Source organism: Trachemys scripta, chromosome 1, assembly GCF_013100865.1.
Source record: "Trachemys scripta elegans isolate TJP31775 chromosome 1, CAS_Tse_1.0, whole genome shotgun sequence".
Lineage (NCBI taxonomy): Eukaryota > Metazoa > Chordata > Testudines > Emydidae > Trachemys > Trachemys scripta.
The window spans coordinates 119,483,713-119,501,715 of record NC_048298.1 but is presented as its reverse complement, the minus strand read 5'-3'; the positions used below and the strand labels follow the sequence as shown (position 1 = coordinate 119,501,715).

The following is an 18,003-nucleotide window of genomic DNA, read 5'->3' as shown; positions in this document are numbered from 1 at the left end:
TTATTCCCAATGTAGGTACTTGTAAACTGTAATCAAGTCACTCCTTCAACTTCTCTTTGTTAAGCTAAATAGATTGAACTCCTTGAGTCTATTATATCTGCAACACCGAGCTCTGCCATTGAGCTAAAGGAGCAACTGATAGCAATAGTAAGTTGTCATCGTATATATGGACCAGCTCTAGAGCGGGGTGAGACAAGTACTTTGCAGGTGGGCTTCACAAATATTTGCAGACATCAGAGGGGTTGTGAGACTCAGTACCCTTGGGTTCCATTCCAGGCTCTGGAGGGGGAATGTAGACAGTGAAAGAATCTCTTGTGTTTGGACTAGCAAACAATCGATGCTGTCAGTGGCTGAGCAGCACTCTCTGATTGTACTTCATATAATCTTTCACACTAAGAACAGAAGCCAGGCTGGAGCAAGAGGGGGAGTGAGTGCAGTCTACTGGGCACAATGTTTCCTGCCCCACACTTGACTCCTGCCCTGTTGCATCCAGCCTGTCCCTGTCCTGCCTCTTATCCCCTTTTGGCTCCTTAAACAAGACCCACTGACCTCACCTAGTCAGCCCAGGTCTCCATGCACAGACTCCTAATCCCAGTCCCCTTTCCCAGCCAGTCCTAGTCTCCTTCACTAGGACCCCTATCTGAGATTCACTCTTCCATTCCAAGCTCCTCATCCCAGTCTCCTCCTCCCCACATAGACCTCTTAGTCCAGTCTCCTTGCCCAGCTAGTCTTCCCCACTGGCTCCTTGTCTGATCTCAGTTCCTTCCTGGTTCCCAATCTGTCTCCTTGCCCAGCCAGGAGCACAGGAGAGTCTCCTGCTCTTAGTTCCTGTGTTCAATACCACAGTTACCAACTCCAGCAAGAATAAAAATAATTCACCAAATTTAGTCATGCAGACAGCTGCTTTTTAGAGCATCATAGGCAGAGAGGTGTATAAATCATATACAGTTATCCCAGTTTTAGTTCAACTGAGGACCTCTTAAGAAAATCAGACCGTGAAAGATTTTCTTGTCTCTGGACTAGCTCGCAATCAGTGCTATCAGTGGCCATGCAGCACTTGCACTTTCAAGACTTAGTCTTTCACACTGAGAACAGAAATCCGGCTAGATCAAGGTATGTATCAGAACATAAAAATGGCCATAAGGGTTCAGACCAATGGTCCTGTGAGCCCAGTATCCTGTCTTCCAACAGTGGCTGGCTTCAGAGGGAATGAACAGAATTAGTGATTGATCCATCCCCTGTCGTCCATTCACAGCTTCTGGCAGTCAGAGATTTAGGGGCAGTCAGAGCATTGGGTTGTATCTCTGACCATCTTGGCTCATAGTCATTGATGGATGTATCCTCCATGAACTTATCTAATTCTTGTTTGAACCCAGTTATACTTTTAGCCATCACAATATCCCCTCGCAATGAGTTCCACAGGTTGACTGCATTGTGTGAAGAAGTACTTCCTTATGTTTGTTTTTAAACTGCTGCCTATTAATTTCATTGGGTGACCCCTGGGTCTTATATTATGTGAAGGGGTAAATAACGCTTCCTTATTTGCTGTCTCAACTCCAAACATGATTATATAGACCTCTATCATATTTCCCCTTAATCATCTCTTTTCTAAGGTGAACCTTCCCAGTCTTTTTAATCTCTCCTCATATGGAAGCTGTTTCATACCCCTAATCATTTTTGTTGACCTTCTTTGTACTTTTTCCAATTCAATATATCTTTTTTTTTTTTTTTTTTTTTTTTTTGATGGGGTGGCCAGAACTGCACGCAGTATTCAAGGTGTGGGTGTATCATGGACTTGTATAATGGCACTATATTTTTCTGCCTTATTATCTATCCCTTTCCTAATGGTTCCTAACATTCTGTTAGCTTTTTTGACTGCTGCTGCACATTGAGTAGGTGTTTTCAGAGAGCTATCCATGATGACTCCAAGATCTCTCTTGAGTGGTAACGGCTAATTTAGACCCCATTATTTTGTCTGTATGGTTGGGATTGTTTTCCAATGTGCATTACGTTATATGATGACACAAGCCTCAGCTCAGCCAAATAACAGATGAGCAGTAAATTGTCGAACCAGAGCTCTTTTCCCCGCTTCCAACCAAGCAGAGTGAACAATCAATCCAACTCTTGAGAGGGCTACAGAACGGAGATATTGGTAGTAAATAATATAATATATGGAGATATCTCTATGTCATAGAGCTGGAAGGTCATCGAGTCCAGCCCCCTGCCTTCACTAGCAGGACCAAGTACTGATTTTTGCCCCAGATCCCTAAGTGGCCCCCTCAAGGATTGAACTCACAACCCTGGGTTTAGCAGGCCAATGCTCAAAACACTGAGCTATCCCTCCCCCCGAGTAATTATTTCCTTGTGTGCTACCGATTTAAAAACAGCAATGAAGGCATTGTTTGTTAGCTGGGACACGTGGAAATCTAGCAACCTAACAGAAATATTTACAAGGGTGGCAAGAAATGGACTGTAGATTGCTCTGGCAGGAGTCGGTGTGTAATGATCTATTGCTGTACTATAAACCTAGAAACCAGGTAGCAACAGCAAAAGACCATGGGAGCGGGAACCCTGGGGCATTATTTCCACAAAGGTTTTATGTGCTATGTGGTTTTTCATTTGAGATACATACAAATAGAAACCTATCCCCAGGTACCTTAAAGACATTGAGAGTAGCTGCTAAGCCTTGTAACCAGGCCACTCAAGGTAGACATGCAGCATCATGTCCTGTCCATATCATGTCCTAAGTGGGGGATTGAGTTAGGAGACCAACTGTATATGGGTGTGGGGGGGAGGGATGAGAAGCCAAAGAGAAAGGGAGAGTTTTTCTCACCGTTGTGGGAGAGAAATAGATGGTGAAAGTCTGCAAAAGGTTCATATAAGAATCCAGACATATTGCTTATCAGGAACAACTGAACCATTCTGGTTTGCTCGTCACTAGCATAGCTATAATTCCTCTCAAATTCACACTGCAGTTATGCCAGCGCGGACTTGGTAAAAGCCCTGTTTTAGAAACAAATCCTCAGCTGGCATACACTGTCTGCAGATCAATTGAGGATCTGGCTTGCAGTTCACTGCCCTGTTTTCAATATATCTTGGTGGTTTTCTTTTAAAAGATCAGAAAAGTAAGAGGCTGATGTATTGAGCAAAGGCAGGAAGGAAGATGCTTTTTCTTACCCTTCCAAAATGTTATGGAGAGGTGGTCTTTCCAGAATAGAGATTTTGCTGTTCTCTCTCAAATCATCAGGAGATTAAGGCCTTGTTTACACTACAGTTTTGTCGGAAAAGTTATATCAACACTCCAAAAAGCGCTATAATAAAAATTGGTATTGCATGTTCACACTCGCTCCCTCTGTCGGCAGAGCATGTCCGCAGTTGGGGCACTATCAACAGTGTGAGCAATACACTGTGGGTACCTATCCCACAGTCCAGCTCAACTCCTTCTGCCACTAGGTCTTGTGGGAAGGCGGAGCAGAGTGCCGCACATCTTGGGACTGGGCTCAATGTCCCAGCATTCCATGGGCTTCCGGCTTTTTCACTACATTTTTCAATGGCCCTGTTTGCTGTGCACCCCGGCATCTCTGTGAGAAGGGGTGGATCCCGCATTGCTCTGCTATGCTCTGATAACTGTCATGAAGACATCATGGATGGCAATGCAGTTAATCACGAAGTTCCTAACTGACGAAGACTCCCAGTTGCCTGACATGCTGTGTGATGTGAATAGGAGCAACTTTAGATTGCTTATGGCATTCACGGAACAGCTGCAGACAGTGGACCATTGCTTTTGGGCTCGGGAAATAAGCACTGAATGGTGGGATTGTATTGTCATGCAGGTCTGGGATGACGAGCAGTGGCTACAGAACTTTTGGATGCAGAAAGCCACCTTCCTGGAACTGTGCGACACTCGCTGCAGCACTGTGGTGCAAGGACACCAGAACGAGAGCTGCCCTATCGGTAGAGAAATGTGTGGCAATCGTTGTGTGGAAGCTGGCAACTCCAGACTGCTACCAGTTGGTCGCGAATGAATTTGGAGTCGGGAAGTCGACCGTTAGGGCTGCGTTAATACAATTGTGCAGGGCAATTAATTGCATCCTGCTACCAAGGACCGTGACTCTGGGACATGTGCGTGAAGTAGTGGAAGGCTTTGCAGAAATTAGTTTCCCTAACCGTGGAGGGGCGATAGATGGCACAACATGTTTCAATTTTGGCACCAGACCACTTTGACAGAATACATCAATAGGAAGGGGTACTTCTCCATGGTGTTGCTTGTGGATCACTGTGGTCGTTTCAATGCAGGGTGGTCCGGGAAGGTGCGTGACGCATGCATCTTCAGGAACACCGGCCTGTATAGAAATCTACAAGCAGGGACTTTCTTTCCAGACCAGAAGATTACAGTGGGGGATGTTGAAATGACCATATTGATCCTGGGAGACCTGGCATACCCCTTACCGTCATAGCTCATGAAACCTTACACGGGAAATGTGGACAGCAGTAAGGAGCGGTTCAACAGGCTGAGTAGATGCTGGATGACAGTGGAATGTGCCTTTGGCAAATTAAAGGTGTGCTGGTGAGGTCTTTATGGCAGGTTAGACCTCCGTGAGGATAATATTCCCATGGTCATAGCTGTGTGTTGTATGTTGCATAATCTTTGTGAATCTAAGGGTGAAAAGTTTGCTCAGGGATGGAGTGTTGAGGAAGATTGCTTGGCTGCTGATTTTGAGCAGCCAGATACCAGGGCAATTAGAAGGACACAGAGGGGTGCAATTCGAATCAGGGCGGCTTTGAAGCAACACTTTGAAAATGAGAACCAGTGATGTATATCTCTGTGATTTGGTCCTACAATGTTACGTTACATGTAGTTTTCCTAGGAAGCAATGGTGAAATTTGGGGCCTTACATTCCAGTAATCAAATGATTAAACTGCCTGTGTATGTATTGGTAGTGCCTGCTATCTCAGGAGCAGGAAACAAATAAAGATGAGTTATCATTCAAAAACTTTGCTTTTCTTTCACAAGAAACAACACGCACGCAAAGACGCTTGGTGGGAAAGGAAGTACCAGGCAAGGGCAGACTTTCAGAGCTGTGTGTAGGTCCAGCTATCATTTTGAAAGTTGTCCGAGGGAGTTAAGGGGAAAGTGGGAAGGACTGTGGAGGCGGAATTTGGGAGAGGGGCATGGAAGAGAGTCCTGAATGTGCTGCAGGGGAGGGCGGGCACACATCTGCTCAGTCTGCAACATTATTAAGGACTTCAGAATCTGCGTTTGCTCCTCCATGACTTTAATCATCCGCTCAATAGCGTCCTTAACAAACTCCTGATTTTCTTTTCTGTTCTACCTTTCGGCTTCCCTCCACCCTTTGTGTTCCCTTTTCTCTGCATTGGAGAAGTGCAGCACCTCCCGGAACATGTCTTCTTGCTCCGTGTTGGGCACTTTCTTATCTGGTGGAGACACTCAGCCAGGGTGCGTGGGGTGTTCCTCAAGGCCACATCTGCCGAAGCACAAGGAACAATGCACAGAAGCATGGTTGTTAAATTTGTGCATAGCATTGAAACATTTCAGTAAAATACACCTCTGGTAACATAACAATCACTTCCCTTGGCAAGTACACATCTGGGAGAACACCCAAAGCATGGTGAGTGTTGGCTGAGGGCAGGGAGGGGCAATACATGGGGAAGAGAGCACTCAACAAAGTTGCGCTGCAGCCAACTAGGAGAAAAATTCAAAAATTCTCCAACACTTTTCCACAGGCAGGGGTCATTGTAGCGGATGCCTCACTCCTGAGGGTAAGCAGGGAAGCAAGGGCACATCTACTACACACTTGTGGCTTCTGCCCTGGTCCCTATGCTGCTCGCCTGTGTGCTGCTTTGGTCCCTGCATAAGTGATTGCTAAATGGTGTGGGAAAGTTTTCTTCCTCCATTGTAGGAACAAAGCAACTCTGCCAAGGAACCCTCGGCAGAGGATTGCAGAGTACCTCCAGGAAATTTTCCTAGAGATCTCTCTGGAGGATTCCCGTAAGATCGCGTTGTGCATCAACACCCTGTTTTGCTGTACTGATTAGCTGTACAGGGGATTGTCCAGCAAGCAGAAACAAGGCCAGACTTGTATATATCTATATTCTGAACCCACCTCTGCACTACACAAACCACAGCGTCTCCTCTCCTGGCATCTCCTCTCCTGCTTCTTGCTAGACACTCCGGGAGTGGTGAACAGTTCCTGGCTGCCTTCCCCATTGGGTGACCCCGCTAGGAGCTCCACATTGTCGTCTAACTCCACCTCTTCATCAATGACTTCATCCTCCAGGTTAGGTCCTCTTTCCACCGCCTCCAGGCTCACCAAAGTATCCACAGGGCTTTTGGTGATGGAGTTGGGGTTGCCACTGAGGATAGAACTGGCGGTCTTAGGTGCAGCACCGGAGCGACTATTTGCCTCCCTTGCTTTATGGTGCACCTGCCTCAGCTCCTTTATCTTCACTCTGCACTGCAGCATGTTCCGATCATAGCCCTTTTCGCACAAGCCTTGAGAAATCTGCCCGTAGGTATCAAAATTCCTATGACTCTAGTGTAGCTGGGACTGCACGGCCTCCTCTCCCCATATACCAAGCAGATCCAGCAGCTCTGCAGTGGTCCAAGCGGGAGAGCATTTGCTGCGATAAACCGCCATGGTCACCTGGGAAGATACAATGAGACCTCTCCACGCTGAGCCAACAGGAAATGGAATTTCAAAAATTCCCAGGGCTTCTAAGGGGGAGGGGCAGATAGTTGTTACCTGGCTGTGGGGCAGTGGAGTTCAAACCGCTGACCAGAGCGGTCAGGATGGACATTGTGGGACACCTCCTGGAGGCCAATTAAAGTGGAAAAAATCAAGCGCGGTGTCTACGCTGGCATTTTGTCAATGAAAATTTTGCACAAAAAGCCTTATGTCTCTCATCAGGGTGGTTTTATTTTGTTGCTGAAACAGGGCATGTTTGCCGCCAAAAGTCATATTGCAGTGTGTACAACTTTACTGTTTTGTTGACAAAAGCTGCCTTTTTGTCGACAAAACTCTGTAGTGTAGACTGTGAATTTGTGTGTGTGTGTGTGTGTGTGTGTGTGTGTGTGTGTGTGTGTGAGAGAGAGAGAGCACGCAATGGATCAGAATCAACCTCTGTGCCATATTGCTAATTCTCACTTAAATTGTAAACGCTTTGAGGAAGGGATTGTCCTCTCATCACATGTTCTTTGCTAGATTTTGGATCACTGAGTCTTGTTGGGATTGTTTCCAGTGCCATTTTGATATGGACACTGAGAACCTGTGGGGCTGACTCCTCCATCTAGCGGAAGGAGAAAAATCTCCTGGCCCTGTGTGGAACTGAAACGACCCTCTCTTTCTCTCTTTTTTCCCCCCCCCGCCCCCCCACCCATAGGTTTAATCTATGGAGTCCTGCCTGGCACTCCTCACACAGTGGTGGCTCCTGCAGCTCCTGTGCTGTGGGGCTGGCTCTCCACTCTAAGTGTTGCAGCCTCTGGGGTTGCAGTGTCGCTCAGGTTTGGCCCCGCCCCCCTGACTTGATCAAATTTGTGTGAGTGGAGTTGTGACCTGGCTCATGGAGTTGCAATGCCGCTCACTCAAATTTGTCCTACCTGGACTTCCATCATCATGACAGCCGGGCTAAACCTGAGTGGTGCTGGGACCCCAGAGGTTGCAGTTTCTGGAGCAGGGAGGAGAGTCCAGCCAGCCCCATGGGATAGGAGCCACAAGGAGTTGCCACATGACCCTTCGAAACATTTTGGCAACCCAATTTTGAGTCCTGACCTACTGAGTGAGAAACCCTGCTGTAGGCTATAGTCTGTAAACCTGCCTTTATTTGTCGAACACTGTGTTCCTGCCATTCAGAAAATCATGCTGATAAATTCCCATAGATTTTTTTTTTAATTGTGTTTGCAGTTCTCTAATTGTACATGAGGTACATGATTAGCTTTTGCTTGTCATTATTACTGATGCTGTTATAAGCAGAACTGTATGCATCAGAGATTACCTGTCATGATGATGATTCCTTGTGAATGTTTCATAATGCACCAGTGAAAAACATAAGCTAATGCAGTATGAAATACAAAAGTTGTTGTTCACGGGACTAATTGTGTGGTGCAGGGGAAGAGAAGATTGCAGGTAATAGAGCTTGTGATCAAAATGTAAAAGTTGCCAGGAGACACATGCAAGCACCATCATTTTAGACTAGCAGCTAACGATTTCAAATGTACAAAACGGGATGAAAGTGGAGGGGCTACTCTAACCTTTAGAGACTTGTATCAACTTAACTACGTTCCCACTATTGTTTAGGTGACTACGGTAATTTTTTCACTTTCTGCCTTTAATTGTTATGTAGTTTTGCTGGACACTGTCAGTGTGCTTGTACTCTGAATAATGACGTTGTAAAAACCACATTTGTGGAGTACCATGTTTATTGTCTCTCACTGTCTTCTGCCTGCAATACAACAAAATAGAGGACAGACTCCCATTGACTTCAAAGTGCTTTGGATCAGGCCCCAAAGGAAAAAAAGAGCAGTAGTATGTTTAGTTTTTCAAATTTGTAATGGCAAGCAACCTTTCTCTGATCTAATTTTGTCCCAAATGATTCCTTTTGTTAACTGTTCAGATTCATAGGGTTTGGCTATACAAAGTAGGTCAGAATTATAATGGTCAACAGTCTCCCCTAGCCATTAGTTTATTGTAAAGGAAATCTGTCCTCCCCAAGTGACATTTTGCTGGGTTCACAATAGGCTTGACACATTTTAATGAGTTTTGTCTAGCAGATTGCACTTCACGTCATGCTCATGTGTGGTCAGTTTCCACCACCTGTAGGCCTGATACCTAATACTGTGGAAAATATGACCCTTGCTATGGCTGAGTGACAATTTTTCAGCAAATAATAAATTCACCCCCCAAAAAAGGTTTTTTTTTTTTGGTTGCTCCAAAATGCATTGGTGAATTTGGGTCACATTTGGCAAATAGCTTCAGCCAAATAAAAAAAATGAGGGGTGGGGGGGGGTTAAAAAAACAATCAAAACTGTTCATTTTGACATTTTCAAAATAGTCCTTTTTGACATTTTTGTCTGGAAAGAAATGGTTCTGCTCCCCAAATGTGAGTTCTAATAAAATTTCACTTGGAAAATGTCATTTTGCTCAACCCGAATGAAATCTTTTGTTTTTATTTCAGCCAGGGGAAAAATCTAAGCTGCAGTTGATCCAAACCAACCTTTTTTATTTCTGTCTTTTGGCTTTGTATTCACTCAGCTCTAACAACTTGCCTATTTCTCAACAATATCAAATGCTTCTGGGAAAAATGGGGAAACACTAAGGCCTGATTGTCCAGTTCTGACTGGTTCCTTTCTAGACTGAAGAATTTGGGTGAGTTAATTTTGCTCCATTTCTGCGATGGTTTACTCATTTCATCTTATAGTACAGATGTGAGCATAAGATCTCTGAAAGCTGTCTTTGGACTTGTCTATATTACCCGCTGGATTGACCAGCCGCGATAAATCGCCCCCGCTGGATCAATCGCATCTAGTCTAGACCCGATAAATCGACCACCGAGTGCTCTCCCGTCGACTCCGGTATTCCACCAGGGTGAGAGACTGAGTTGACGGGAGAACGTCAGCTGTCGACTTACCACAGTGAAGACAACGTAACTTAGGTCTTGGATAATTCCCCTTCTTCCCCCCCCCCCCCCCTTGCGTAGACCAGGCCTTAATCACCAGCCTATAAAGTCACTTTTTCTGGCCCAGTGGATATGTAATTATTTGTACAAAGTGGAATAGATCCAACAGGAGAAACTGAAAATGGCCTGCTGACTAGGGCGGGTCCCTGCTCCAAATCAGGCTGAGGTGGAAGCTGACCATGGGTCTTCTCCATCCCGGGTGAGTGCCCTAATCACTGGGCTATTGGCCACTTTGGGGCTTGGGTGGTGTCTTTCACTCTCTCTTTAAAGATTTCAAAAATTTCTGCAAAACGAAATTGTTGTTTTCTAGCCAGCCATAGTAATGAGGAGTCCCATCGAGTGTTACTGACTAAAATGATTGATTTCTTCAGAATGGAAAGTTTAAAAGAGAACTGAAGCCAACTGTTACCAATGATACATTTTTTTGGCAAGAAGGCAGCGCTGAAAACAACACGTTGCTTCTCACAGCACTGCCAGTTCCTGTTAGCTGTTGTTCTCTTTACTCAGATACCATAGCTATCTGTCTCCACCACCCTGCCCCCCAAATCTGGCTACTTCAGCAACACTTCAATTCTGAGGCTGTAACCCTTGCCTCTAGGAGGGGAGAGAAGCTACACTGAGGGTCACAGCAAACCTCTGAGGCAAGCCCTACCCGCCTAGAAGTGCAGGACCGCCCGAGGCAAAGCCAGAGCTCTGCCACACTATGTAAATCAGAAGAGGGTAAAATAAACTGCCTAGTAGAATGGTCTGGGCAGATCAAATACCTTCGCTTGCTGAATGGCAGGAAATCCTGTCCAGTGAACTCTGAGGAATGACTTGGCCCCAGGTCAAAACATTACGGGGCTAGTAACAGCAGGACCGCAGTAATGTACCCTGGTCCAACTGCAGACTGTGATGGTAGACAGGCTTCCCCCACACTTGTGGAGATACTCCAGGGGGAGGCATAGACCCTGATAGGGTGCAGGGAATGGGAAAAGGGCACTGGTTGTTTCCCCTTCCATCCCGGAGGATGGTCTTGGTATACGGGAGCATAGGCCTGTGTTGTGAAGGGGGAGGTGATATTCCAATTTAGATATTTTCATTGTAAAGGTCTAAATATTAAATCAGGGAGCAGACAAGAGTGGAGCAGAGCCAGAAGTACGAGGGCAATCTGGATAATGCTCTGACATTGTGTGCAGGGGTGCTGGAACAATTTGTATAGTGGGGGCTATTGAGAGCCATAGAACCAACCTGTAAGTCCTGCAGCAGCACCCCCGGCATCCCTAGTTCCAGCACCTTTGCTTGTGGGACTTTGTAACAACAAAACAGCACAGTGGGGTGTCACAAGGGAATGAGAAAGCAGAGTAAGATCAGCAAAGATCATTGCATGTTTTGCCAGACTAGCAGTTGAGTTCATGTGAGAAGAAACATGTGACCATCCTGGCTGGCTTCACTTGAGCAATCAGAGTCAGAAAATGACTGTCCTTGTCCTTACTAAGTAATCAACATCCTGTCCTAACAATTGCAGCCTTTCCACACCAGGGCTTTTCCCAGGGTTCTAGGATTGTTTGGATGGCAGCCCTACAGAGACAATAGCTCCCAATCCCCAGCTCTCTAGAATCATTACTATGTTAGTCTGGTGAAGAATGTGGCCTGAAGTGAAAGAAAAAGCTAGTTTGGGGCCAAATTCTGCTCCAAGCAACCCCACTGAAATCCACATAGTTGCATGGGTGTAAACAGAGGGCAGAATTTGGCTGCATGGTGTTAAGGGGAGCATGGACTGTCCTCTGTTTACATGTTTTGTAAAGCGCCTACCACAATAGGGCTGCAGTTTCTGATTGGGGGCCCTGGATGCTTCTACAATACAAATAAATAATGTGATTAATAAAATAACCAGTGTAGTGTGAAAGTCAAAAATATATAATTGCATAAGGTTACAAAATATGGATTAATGTTCACTGTTTCTATTGTCTTTTTTGTGTTTAATAATTTCCTTTTTTATTTTTTTCCAGATCACCCTATTTTTTATTGGAAGAACAAGGCCCTGGGGTAGAGGCAAAAATGTACAAAACGCCCATCTGCGTGCTACAGCTAAGCAGGGTGGTGATGAACCACAAGCTCTGGGCTGTGTTTATCATCACCTTCAAGTTCATGTCCTTTGTCTCCATAATGTTTTACTGGAAAATCACTGAGGATGCCAAAGGCAAGAGTCTGCTCTATGGCTTGCCTCTGGATGTCAAATGTCCTCGATCTGTGCCTTCTCCTCCCCCAGCTGTATCTGGCAGGCCACCTCCACCGCCTGGGGATATATTTTTTGTGGAGACCTCAGAAAAAACCAACCCAAGTTTTCTCTTTATGTGCTCTGTCGAATCAGCAGCCAGGGCTCACCCTGAGACCAAAGTAGTCATCCTTATGAAGGGCTTGGCAAACAGAAATTTCACTCTTCCAAAACACTGGGGCTTCTCCCTGCTGAGTTGCTTCCCCAATGTGGAAATCCGGCCACTGGACTTGAATGACCTTTTCTCTGGTACCCCTCTAGCTGACTGGTATTTGGTGGCCCAGCACAGATGGGAGCCTTATTTCTTACCCATACTTTCTGATGCCTGTAGAATTGCTATCATGTGGAAATTTGGGGGTATCTACTTAGACACAGACTTCATAGTCCTTAAGAACTTAAAGAACCTCACCAATGCACTTGGAACCCAGTCCAAATATGTATTGAATGGAGCTTTTCTCTCTTTTGAAGCCAAACACAAGTTCATAGAGCTTTGCATGCAGGACTATGTGGATAATTACAATGGCTGGATCTGGGGGCACCAGGGCCCACAGCTTTTAACACGTGTTTTCAAAAAATGGTGCTCGATCAGGAGTCTCCGGAGCAGTAAAAGCTGTAAAGGAGTCAGTACTCTTCCCAGAGAAGCCTTTTATCCCATCCGCTGGCAGGACTGGAAGAAGTACTTTGAAGTGGTCAGCTCTTCGGAGCTTCACAGACTCTTCAAGAACACCTACGCGGTGCATATTTGGAATAAAAAGAGCCAAGGGACAAGATTTGAGATCACCTCAAAAGCTTTACTGGCTCAGCTGCATTCCCATTACTGCCCTTCAACGTATGGGATAATGAAGAAATATTTTTGAAAGGAATTGTTTGACCCACCTGTCACCTAACTGAACAAAGGAAGTAGCCAAAACTGTTCAGCCTTCCAAGCAAAAATGTACATTTGAAAGTGCTTCTATCTCTGTGAATCATCAATCACCAGGCAGTGTGATATAGTGAAATTCAAAGATAAATGTAGGTAGGCTGAATGTAGGTTGAACACAGGAGTTAACTAAAGACTGAGCAGTGCTTGCCTCGTTTTTCTTCCTTTCCTTACACTCGGGTCCCTTTACACTACTCTGGCTGTGTAAAGGGACCTTAAGATGGGAGTAAATGTTGCAACACTCTGGCAGCATAAAGAGATTTTAAAGTGAGAGTAAACCGTCTTTATTCTGCCAACAGGGCATAAAGGGGCCTTAGTATAAATGAAAAGCTGGACCCAGGTCATTGGTTGATTCTTGTGAGCTCCCAAATATCTTCAAAGAAATAGTGAGGGAAGCAGAGGGAAGATGAATTGAGGAAGAAGTTAAAAGGAGGATCAGAAAAGGCAGCAAGGGAAGGGAATAAGGAAGACGAGAAAAGAAAGAGAGGGCGATTTTTTTTTTTTTTTTACCCTTCTTTTTTTTCTTCTTTTCCTTACTGCAGAAACCAGTGGCTGAATGGAACTTCCACATGTTCCAGCTTTTATTTTACAAACCTTTAACGGGACACTTCTGTGTGTACAAGGAGCCATGTGCTATATTGTCCTTGGTCAGTTCTTAATGGGGCAAATACCCATTGTCTCCAGCGTGAGGTTTGACTGTGTAAGGAATTCAGGGTTTGTCCAAAGGTGGGTTTTTTTTTTTTTTTTTTTTTTTTTTTAAATTAAAACTTCTAAGCAGCCATGGGACAAACTTTATTTTAAACGAGGGTCAGAATTAATATGCTATGAAGATGCAAGTGATGGGTGTGTCCAGATTGTCTTGCCTGTCTTCTGATTGGAGAGCTGTAAAATGTCACTTCCTTTTATTGGAATGATCTGTGGATTTGTGTGTATACCCACTGCAACTCTCCCCACCCCTCTCCGTCACTGTAGTATCTGAGCAACTATTAATCATTTTATTCTCACAACACCACGGGGAGGCAGGGAAGTACCACTCTCCTATTTTACAGATGGACAACTGAGAGACAGAGAGATTAAGGATGGGAGTTAGTTGCCTAAATACCTCTGAGGATCTGGGCCTAAGCTCCTTGCCCAAGATCACATAGGAAATGCATGGCAGAACTGGAAGTTGAACTTAGATTTTTCTGAACCTCACTTTAGCACCGGAACTGAAAGACCCTGCTTCTTACACTTTCAAATCTTCTGTGGCATTCTGCTGCTATTTCTGGCACAGAAAGTAGCCTGGAGGTGCAGGGGTCATCTTTGAGCCCTGAATAAATGCTACTGAAAGCATCTGTGGCTCTCAGACTCTTCCTAACTGATGTGTGGGGGAGACAGTTTCTGTTGTGGAAAAAGTTGTGTCTTTGCAGACTCCCAGCACTGACATGAGCCCAAGGAGAGACCATAAAAGCTTTGGGACTTTTGACAGGAAATTCCAGTTTCCATAAACTCAGTGTAAAATAAATGATGAAATCCATATTTCTTTTCTTACACAACAGATTGTAGCTGTGTGCTGTTACTAATGGGACTGGGTAAGCATTACATCATCTGTGAAACACCTGCTCTGTGTGAAGGCAGAGATGAGCTGCCAACAGACCTGTCAGGGGGAGTGTAGCAGTGATGGAGGGCAATGAATGGGATGGCTTTTTGCAGCATTGAAGGGACTTGTTGCTGAAAGGGTCAGGTAGAATAAAGTGGTGGTATACTTTGGAAAGGAGGGGGAAGCATTGGGCGGGAGAGAAATTTTACTGCTCCATCTCCCAGCTTTCGAGCCTTCATTTGAAGCTTCTGCTGCTGCCACCACAGGGCACCTCTCCTGTCTTTAATTCACCACCCTCCCATCTGTCTGTCTCCGATCTTGAGACCTGACACTGCAAGAGACTGAACATCTCCTGTGAAGTGAAGGGGAGCTGAAAAAACTTAGAATCTCACAGGAGGCACTCAACACCTTGCATTAATGGGCTCTTACTGGTTAAATTGGATTCAACTGTAGCCTCCACAATGGGGAAAAAATGTGCCGCCTTCCTCTGTCTTGACCACCACTTCTTCCTGCTTTTTGATTCAGCTGTGAGTCTATAGCACGATTTGGAGCACAGCTGAACTGACAAAGAAGCATTAGTAGCTATAAGGGAGGCAAGCTGCCAGTTAACGCATCAGTCTCAGTGCACACACACTCTAAAACAAGATTTATAGTAAGAGGGGTCACCCAGGGCCACAGACATGTGCTGAGATGGTTGTCATGGGCGAGTGGAGCATCATCCATCTCCTACCCTGTACTCTGTAAAGGAAACCATAGTACTATAAAATATTTTAAACACCTTGTCTGAGCCTTAAACAGTTGGTTTTCTTATGAATAAAGATGGGCTTGAGCTATTAACTTCAGATCTAAAAATAAGCTTTTCTGATGTTCAGGGACAGTGGCTGATCCAGCGCTCCATTTCATGAATATGACTAATGCTGCATCCTAATAGGATGGTATCATCTGGCACTTCTGGAAAACTGCTCGAAGTCATGATCCGACCAACACCACTGGCTGCTCTGGCTCTATCTGACCTTCAAGTCTGCAGCTGCTTCAGGGCTTTTTCTGCTTCCCAGCTCAACCACAAGCAAGCACAGATTTGCTCAGCTGAGCCAAGGATATGTATAAAACAAAAGACGGCCTGAAGCATAGCAGGACAAAATCTCTTTCTTTCTTTCTCTGTTTATTTGCAACCACCCAAATGACCCAAACAGCAGAGCAAAAGAACCCTAACCTACTATGGAACTCATCCCCCTCACTTCACAAAGCTATGAGTAGTCAGGTGTGGCTTATTTTCCCTCTAAACCTTAGGTCACGCTCTTAGTTTTACTCTCCTTTTCCTATGTGTCCTACAGTCATTTTGATTTTGTTGGTTTCCTCACAGTCCCCACCCTGAGCACTTCAAAATACAGAATACACACTTTTCAAAAACAAGTGTACTTACCAAAAACCAACAATGTCTAAGAGCATAGGAACTGTGTTCTTACACAGACCATGGGGCTGCTGTATGTCAGTATCCCGTCTCCATCCACTGGAGCCAATGTTGGCTATTTCAGAGGAAGGCAAACTGTGTACCCATTGTAACTTTGCAACACTATATGCTGGGGATCTTCCTGAGCCCTACCTCATGAACATTTTATATCTGAGACATTAGCATTGATAGCCCTTGTATATTTTTTCCAGCTTGTGTCAGTGCAGCTGCTATTCCTGTCTATATAAATGGATAGAAATGCAAGGAATTGCCAGGCTGGGACAGATCCCTGGTCTGGGTAGTATGGTATCCTATTTCTGGTATTTCTCTTTTACTTGGCCTCAGTCCAGCTGAGCAATGAAATGTTAGTTGAGCCAAGGACAGCCTAATGGTCAAGGCATGGACTTAATTTGGTCAGGCTGCATCACAGTGTGCACTTTATTTGGTCACACTCTTTGCCTCTGAATTTCATGTAAAATCTGCTTATGTGAAAAAGTGCCTTTTCATAGAATGGCCTATTTCTCTGCAACTTGCAACCTGCATAAAGAGCTTTGCATTGATCCCGTGTTCTCTCCACTGCTGCAAATAGACTAGAGGTCAGTTGTTAAATTGGGAGGGAGTCCCTCTGTCCTAGTAGAACATAGGAAGTTGGGTCAGTTGTGTCCTGGCAGATTAGCTTGCAGTATGTTAGGAAAATTCTAAATTTAGGATTTGGGTGGGACATTGTTGATTCATGGCAGCTTAATATCAGGCTAAAGGAAGAGGCCAATCTAGTCTGCAGTGAAATGCATAATAAAGGCCTTTGCACATTAAGGATCATGTGCCTTGAATATCTCCATTCTGACTGCTGCCTTAGTGATCCTGATCACACAGATAAAAGGGGTGCCCAGTGGAATTCAAATGTTTCATTTGCCTGGTGTTTCCTTTTCCATTTTGAGGGAAATGAATACAGCATCTCTCTCTCACCCATGCGCGAGGAAACAGACTTGAGCCAGTAGTGGTTGTATTTGAGTCATTTGCCCCTATGGTCCCACCTCAAGGGTTAAATAGATCTAGTTTAAAAAAAAAATTGGATAGAACACTTTTCTGTCATAATGCAGTTTTGACTAAATCAAAACTTTTTGCAGGAACATACAGATTTTTGACTAAATTTTGCAATGGGTAAAAGTCGAAACATTTTGTGTTCAGAGTAATTTTGATTTTTGTTTGGCTTTTGGTATTAAACATGTATGTAATATTTTAATATGGTATAAAAGTCACAACAAAATGAATTGAAATGACACTTTTGAAATGAAATGTTTTTACGCTGATGAAACATTTCAAAGCTATTGAAATTAAATGTTTAGATGGTCCCAAGTTGATTTTTCTTTTTTCCCCTCTTAATTTTTGGTTCACAGGAAACTACAACATTTTGGCTTTTCGTTCTGGTTTGGAGCAATTTTTTTTGTCAGACTCTCCTGCAGAATGCAAATTGTGGCTCCCAACCAGCTCTAATAAGCTGTAATGTTGTCTGAAGCACCAGCCAAATGCAGTTCAATGTGGAAGAATCATTATCGAGAAGGGAAAGGGAAAATTTGGTTGTTTTTTTTTTTTTTTTTTTTTAAAGTTCAAAAGAAGCTGGAAGAGATCCACGGTGACCTTTTGTTAGTCAGATAAGCAGGCATCTAGGTCTTTCCCTGAAGACTGTCAAAATTTAACTGGTGCTCCTGTTACTTAGCTTGCACTGAGATATGGAAACTGGTGGGAACTTCCTTTAAGCTGTAGCCAGGACTTGCACTGATAATCGAAGGTAGAGATGAATAGTTCACTGTGATCTTTTCTCATCTTTTTCATGGTACTGTCTTTACGAGGCAACCTGGGTCAGGATTTTAGCTTCTAGGCAAAGGAAGCTTCTGCAATATTGCAGCACCCTGTGGGGTGAAAAAGCTTTAAATTTTTTTTTTTTTTTTTTGTTTTGGATAGAGACCACAGGCATCATTTTTATTGCCAGAGGTCCTAAGTAGAAATCCTGGCATATTTTAAAATCAAGAATTAGTGCTGCTGTTGTCTGGATTTATGCCATTTGATGCCTTTTCAGAGATGATCTCTTTTAAGAAGAGGATGAA

The 18,003-nt window shown here is 44.4% G+C and overlaps 1 protein-coding gene across 3 annotated transcripts in view; it reads left to right on the top strand.

Annotated features, from left to right (window-relative positions):
• Positions 1 to 17,496, top strand: part of A4GALT (alpha 1,4-galactosyltransferase (P blood group)) — a 42,893-nt gene extending 25,397 nt beyond the window's left edge. The window contains exons 2-3 of one of the 3 annotated variants that reach the window (XM_034783269.1): positions 9,193 to 9,383; positions 11,685 to 17,496. In XM_034783269.1, the coding sequence (XP_034639160.1) occupies positions 11,734 to 12,807 (1,074 nt within the window). In that variant the 5' untranslated portion in view covers positions 9,193 to 9,383; positions 11,685 to 11,733 and the 3' untranslated portion in view covers positions 12,808 to 17,496. The remainder of the gene's footprint in view (positions 1 to 9,192; positions 9,384 to 11,684) is intronic. The other 2 variants (XM_034783278.1, XM_034783287.1) reach the window with 2 other exon arrangements.
• The last annotated feature ends 507 nt before the right edge of the window (positions 17,497 to 18,003 follow it).